The sequence below is a fragment of the Lontra canadensis genome, unplaced genomic scaffold, assembly GCF_010015895.1.
Source record: "Lontra canadensis isolate GAN:19392208 unplaced genomic scaffold, GSC_riverotter_1.0 scaffold16, whole genome shotgun sequence".
Lineage (NCBI taxonomy): Eukaryota > Metazoa > Chordata > Mammalia > Carnivora > Mustelidae > Lontra > Lontra canadensis.
Genome location: NW_022631010.1, coordinates 3,509,675 through 3,516,463, shown reverse-complemented (window position 1 = coordinate 3,516,463; position 6,789 = coordinate 3,509,675). Strand labels below are relative to the sequence as shown.

At 45.5% G+C, this 6,789-nt stretch overlaps 1 protein-coding gene across 3 annotated transcripts in view; it reads left to right on the top strand.

Annotated features, from left to right (window-relative positions):
• Window positions 1–1,134: 1,134 nt before the first annotated feature.
• The window catches only part of TTLL9 (tubulin tyrosine ligase like 9), a 40,068-nt gene continuing 34,413 nt past the window's right edge, over window positions 1,135–6,789 (top strand). For all 3 annotated transcript variants that reach the window (XR_004382854.1, XM_032858927.1, XM_032858926.1), the window contains exons 1-2: window positions 1,135–1,199; window positions 4,349–4,392. Coding sequence is in view for 2 of the 3 variants with exons in the window: in XM_032858927.1 (XP_032714818.1) it covers window positions 1,185–1,199; window positions 4,349–4,392 (59 nt within the window). In the remaining variant the exon portion in view is untranslated. The remainder of the gene's footprint in view (window positions 1,200–4,348; window positions 4,393–6,789) is intronic.

Below are 6,789 nucleotides of genomic sequence, written 5' to 3'. Positions count from 1 at the left end.
AATGTCCTTCAATGTTTCGTAATTTTCCCTATGGGATTATAAACCCCGCAAGAGCAGATACTTGGTTTTGTTCATTGCTGTGTCCTCATAGAGTCAAGAATGAAGCATACTTGGGGCGCCTGGGTGGCTCAGTTGGTTGAGCAACTGCCTTCAGCTCAGGTCGTGCTCCTGGAGTCCTGCGATGGAGTCCCAGGTCCAGCTCCCAGCTCCACGGGGAGTCTGCTTCTCCCTCTGACCTCCCCTCTCATGCTCTCTCTCTCTCAAATAAATAAATAAAATCTTTTAAAAAATGAATGGAAGCATGTCATAGAGGCTTACTAAGAGTTTGTTGTTTAACAAAATGTCTTGCATACATTTTATTAGATATATTCCTACATAACATATTTTGTTGCTATAAAACAAACAACACTTTTTTTTTTTTTTAACAGTTTCTAATTAGCTATGGTGGTTGGTGTGTAGATCCAGGGCTGTGGAGAAACGAGGCAGGGAAAGGCGGGGAGCCGGTACAGGGTGCAATGACGAGTAAATTGCTACTTCAGGTCATGCGCAGTGGAGAGATGAGACCGGATTGGTGTTCTTCACTAATTGTGCTTTTCAACTGCAGTGCCAAGAATGAACTGGAATGGATAGGGCAAAGGTGGGCACTGGCCGACTGGTGAGGAAGCTACTACAGGCGTTCAGGTGAATCCTGACTTCGAGTTGTGGCCTAAGAATTAGAGAGAGTGTTCGAGAAAAAGCAGAAGTGGCCGCGTTACTAACTAACCAAATGACAAGGCGACTTAGTGAGGGGCCGAGGAAGGAAACTTAGAACCATTGCGTTTACCAACAGCTGACAGCTTTTCAGACTGAGCGCTCGCAGCTCCCGCGAAACGCAGCTGGAAGAGGCGCTGGGCAGTCAGTGCCCGCCGAAGGCAGCCAGTCCCTGGCGGAATGCGCCCTAGGGTCGCGGAAGAGAGAGGCTGGGAGAGAAAGGTCCAACGAATAAGGGGGTCTGGGCAGCCGCGGCGCGCAAAACTTTCAGGGGCTGGGATCCGACACAAGCCCACGAATCCGGCGGAGAGGAGGGCCCTCGGCTCATCCAATCAGAGCGGCGGATCCGGGCGCCCTCTGTCGCTTTGGCAACGGGACGCGAGGCCTGCGCGCGGCTAGGCGGCGGTTTGGGTCCGGCGCTGGGGGATCGTACCATGTCGCGCCCGAAGGTAGGAGTGCCACGGGATCCAGATGTTTTCATCGTCCTTCGAGAAGGGAGGGAGGCTACGGAGGCATCCGACTTGGGGGTCCCCGCGGAGTGGTTCTGGATAGAATGGGAGGAAAACGATGAATACAGAGAAAAGATTTCAAGCCCTGGCTGGCCGCGCGCCGCCGGAGGTGCTGCGCGGGTCCACCGCCAGGCTTGCTGGCGGAAAAGTTAGGAAAATCTGGGATTCTAAACTGTAATCAGCGATTTCTGTGACCCTGGGGGAACCTCAGAATTTTCGATTTCCTGACCTGAAAAAGCTCTTAGAAATCCGTTCATCCCGCCTCTCACTTGCCTACCCATCCATCCATTCATTCATCCTAAAACGCTAATCAGGGCCTTCTTTAAACTGAGCCCAGTGCTGACCAGTAAGGACACGGAGGTCAACCAGACAAGTCCCTGTCCCTTAGGAGTGCACGGGCCAACTCCCCCACTTTAAAAAGGAGAAAAGTGGGGGGGGGGGATGGGGAAGAAAAATGCGACCCAAAGAAGGGTAATGAATTACTCTGGAATCCAGCACCCCCCACCCCAGCCTGCTTGTATCCCGTGCTCTACTTCTCATGAATTGGCACCCCTATTTCTTTAATTCCCTCTCGCAACAAAAGAGTGATTACATTGGCCCCACTCAGATAATCCAGGATAACCTCTCTATTTTAAAGTCAGTTGATTATATCTGCAATCTTAATTTCCTCTTGTAATGTAATGTATTTACAGGTTCTGGCATATTAGGACATGCACATCTTTTGGGGGAGCATTATTCTGCTTACCACAATATTCTATCATCAAATTATTGGAAAATGAAATTTTAAAAATATTATTTAAGATAGCATCACAAAAATCAAATACTTATGAATAATTTAATTTAAAAGGTCCCAGACTTCTGTACTGAAAACTAGAAAATATTGTGGAAAAAAAATTTAAAAAGACTTAATTTAATGGAGAGATAGACCATGTTCATGGATTGGAAGAGTCAATACTTGATGATATCACTTCTCAAAATGATCTATAGATTCAATATTATCCAAATAAAATCTCAACAAACTTTTTTTGGTAGAAATCAGCAAGCTGATTCTAAAATTTATATTGAAGTGCAAATAACCCCAAACTGCAAAGGCAATCTTGAAAAAAAAAAAAACAAGGATGGAGGACTTATAGTACCTTATTTCAAGATTTAATAGAAGGATGCCTGGGTGACTCAGTCGTTAAGCATCTGCCTTCAACTCAAGTCATGACCTGGGATAGAGCCCCCATGTGTCTCTCTGCTCAATGGGAAGCCTGCTTCTCCCTCTCCCATTCCCCATGCTTGTGTTCTCTCTCTCACCGTTTCTCTGTCAAATAAATAAGTAAAATCTAGAAAAAGAAAAAAGATTTACTAGAAAGCTATTGTAATTAAGACAGTGTGGTAGTGACATAAGGGTAGACAAACACTCTAGAGATAGACCTACATATACACAGTCAACTGAATTTCAACAGGAGAATCAATGCAATTCAGTGAGGAAAGGAAAAGTTTTCTATTTTTATTTTTTTAAGATTTTATTTATTTATTTGTCAGAGAGAGAGAGAGAGAGAGAGAGCACAAGCCGGGGGAGTGGCAGGCAGAGGGAGAAGCAGGATCCCTGCTGAGCAGGGAGCCTGATGTGAGACTCTATCCCAAGACCCTGTGATCATGACCTGAGCAGAAGGCAGATGCTTAACTGACTGAGCTACCCACGCGCCCCAGGAAAAGTTTTTCAACAAAATACTGGATAAATGTAAGGAAAATAGAACTGAAAATGTGAAGGAGTATACAAGATATAATCAAAAAAGAGTAGGACACCTTACAGTGCTAGGGGAGTTGGAGGGGCTTGAATGTGATACTGGGATAAGAGTCCATGTGCTGTTGTAGGGCGTTAGCTTCCGTCAGTTTCATAAAGCAGTATCCTCTATCCATTCCACTGGCTTTTTGAGGGATAGGATGGTGTGGTAGGCAGAATTCTAGTAGGCCCCCAAGATTCCCACCCTTTGTGTACACACCTTGTATAATTCCCTCCCCTTGAGTGTGGGTGGAGCCTGTGAATTTGATGGGATAGTTACTACCATGATTATATACCATGCATCATACAGGGGTGACTTGGAGTGGGGAGGGTTGGAAGTCAGAGGGTTGAGCTCCTGCTGGCCTGGAAGAAAGCAAATATCCATGTTGTGAACTGCCTGGGGGCCATGATGAAAGGAACTTCAGGGGGCCTCTAGTTGCTGAGAGCAGTCCCTAATCAATAGCTAGCAAGTAAACAGAGACCTCTGTCATTGCAACCCCAAGCAACTGAACTCTGCCAGCAATCTGGATGATCTTGGAAAAGGACCCCAAGCAGATGCATAAGAATCATAACCCAGGCTGTCATCTTGGTTGTAGCCTTGTGAGACCTGGCTAGAAGATCCAGCTAAGCCATGCCCATGGAAACTCCAAGACATAAATTTGTACTATTTTAGGCTGACAAGTTTGTGGTAATTTGTTATGCAGTATTAGAAAACTAATGCAGATGACAAGTCTGTCCAAGTTGCAATGGTCATCCTGAATAAGACCAGTTTTGATTTATTTTTTCATACCTGTCATTAGGGATTAGTCTTACCAGGACTAAAGGCCAAACTGTTTTAGATGTGGAAGAAGCAAAATAATACCCACCCCCAACACCCGCTGAGGATTTGAAAGGTCCATTTTGGGTGGAAGAAATTAACTTCATTCTGAATCTTTGACCCAGCCCCTTCTGGACCATGGATCTAACCAAACATTCAAGTTTCAGTTCCTTCTCACAGAGCCTACTGATCTCAGCCCTCAAAACCGGGGTTCGGTGTTGGACCTTTGGAGCACTGAAAACTACGTATTCACTCTACTGGTCATGCCTGTGGAACAATCCTGTGAAGTGGGTCCTTGAATACTTGGAGATTTATTCCAAGAATCAAGTTGCTGGGAATATGTTGACCAATGTGAACTTGGCCAGGCTGGTCTTCCTGTCTCAGGATCTGGGCAGTGTTGTGTCTAATGGTTTGAGCTTTTTAACATCTGCAGTAAATTGAGCTGGGAAGGCAGGGTGGGTATACAGAACCAGTTACATCGCTTTTCTTTTCTTCTTGCAGAATCAAAATTACAAGGGCCACGGATTGTCAAAGGGAAAAGAGCGGTGAGTGGTCCCATGCAATCTAATAAACCCAGAACTAATGAACTAACTACCTTCCTTCCTTCCCTTTTTCAATCTCTCCATCCCCCTTCTTTACTTCAATAATGATAATGATAATAATCAATCACTGAGCACTTAACCATGTGCCAGGCTGTATTATCTCCTTGAGTTCTTACCACACTCCTTTGAAGTTGATACTACTATTGGGTCCATTTTATAGATGGGGAAACTGAAGCTCAGAGAAGCTAGGTAACTTGCTCGAGACTGTAGGATCATAGTGGCAGAACTGGGCTCCCAGGCCCATGTTGTATCTACCTATGCCTTCCTGCCTCCTTCAACGATCATGTGCTGGCTTGATAAGTCCAATGTCTACTCTACTCTATTCTTCTGCTTTCCTCTACGGCAGTAACCCGGGTGCAGAACTCAGCCCCTCGTTGGATCCCCCAAATGGAATCCACTCACACAGAGCAGGAGGGAGCACTGTAGGCTTGACTGAAGTTTTTTTGTGGGGAATCAGGGGCGGTTACATCGCACACACTGACACATATTCTAGATATTTCTATTCTTATTTCATTAGCTATTTCTCTTCTTTCTAAAGTCACTTCTGGCGGCACTGCCACCGAGGAGGGCATGTGTAGTCCCTGACCCTTCCATCCCGCAGCACCCATCAGAGCAATTCAGCACTATTCCAGGTGCTAACCCTGAACTTACACACCCACTCCCACCCCAACCCCCAAAAAGGGCACTTCAGTTAATGGGATCTGTTTTAGGGTGGACACCAATTAGAGATGTGTTTAGCTACAAGTAATAGGAAACCCCACCCACAGTAGTTTTAAAAAAATTGTATTAACTTTCCTCATGTAACAAAGAGTCTGGAGGGCCGGTGAGGTGGATCAACACTGTCAGAGCTGGTGTCTCTGTGATGGTCTTGACCTTCACCCTATGGACACTAAGTGGCTGCTACAGCTCCAGCCTTCATGTCGAGATCAAGATGGGAAGAAGTGGGGAAAGGAAGTCTCAAGCCACATCTCTTTCTCTCTTTGTTTTAACCAAAAGAATCCATGCTTTCCCAGAATGCGCCATCTTTAGCAATCTTAAGTTTTTATCTTACTGACCAGAATTGTGTGATGTGGTCCGCCTCTGGCAGCATGAGGCTAGGAAAATGTCACATACGTGATGTTATACTATTATTCTGTGGGCTGCTTTTGTCACACAAAACTATATTTTCAGTATTTATCCATGTTGGTACATTTTAACTACTCTGTGTGTTCCATTGGATACTGCTGGTTATTTCCGTACTTCCCGTTGAAAGGCCTTTAGGTTGTGCCTTAGTATTGATTTCCTCCAGAAGCAGACCCCGAGACAAGGATGTGAGAGCAGTTTATTTGGAAGGTTGGAAGGTGATTCCAGGAAGCACTGGCAGGGAAGTGGGGATGTGAGACAGCCAAGGGAAAGAAACCAATAAAAGGTCCATTACCGACAGGTTATTGCGGTGGGCACATGAGGCTCGGGTCCCACCGGGGCTTCCTAGGAGACAGTGCAAAACACACTGCTCATCCCAACAGAGCCAAGAGGGGATGGAGGATTTATCCATCAACTCTGGTTGTCATTGGTTGTGTGCTGTTGGGGGAGGGGCACTTTGGATTTGCTTTAAGCCTCTCCCGCCCTCATCCCCCCACCCTTACTGTGTGCTGGCCGTGGAAAGCCCTCTGATTGACTTGCACAGGAATAGAGAATGCCCAGGGAACCAGGGTGGACCACCAACTATGTGCTGCAGGTTATTTCTGTTAAAAAAATATGAGCAGTTACAAATGAGCTTCCCTGTACCTGTAATGCCCAGTTGCATATGTGAGGTAGCTATCTAGTGTCTAGACCTAGGAGGGGTCTGCTGCATCTAGAGTATGTGCAAATTCAGTTTATGTGCAAATTCAGTTTTACTAAACACTGCCATGTGTTTTCCAGAGTGCCTTCTACCAGCACAGCAAGAGTTTCCAATTTTAGCCCATTGTTGCCAAACTTGGACTTTTCGAGTTTTTGCCAGTCTAACGTGTACGAATAGTACCTGACAGTTTTAATATGCCAAATTGCTCTCTAAAGATTTATCCAATTTCCAGTTCCATCAGCTTTAGAAGGTAATTATCATTTCCACATGCTTGCGAACACTTGGTATTTGCCTGATTTTAAACATGTCCACCAATCTGATGGATTTTGAAATTGTATCTCTTCGTTGTTTGGGATTAAATTTTTTTAAAAAGATTTTATTAATTTATTTGACAGAGAGAGATCACAAGTAGGCAGAGAGGCAGTCAGAGAGGGGGGTGGGAAGCAGGCTCCCCGCTGAGCAGAGAGCCTGATGTAGGGCTCGATCCCAGGACCCTGTGATCATGACCCGAGCAAAGG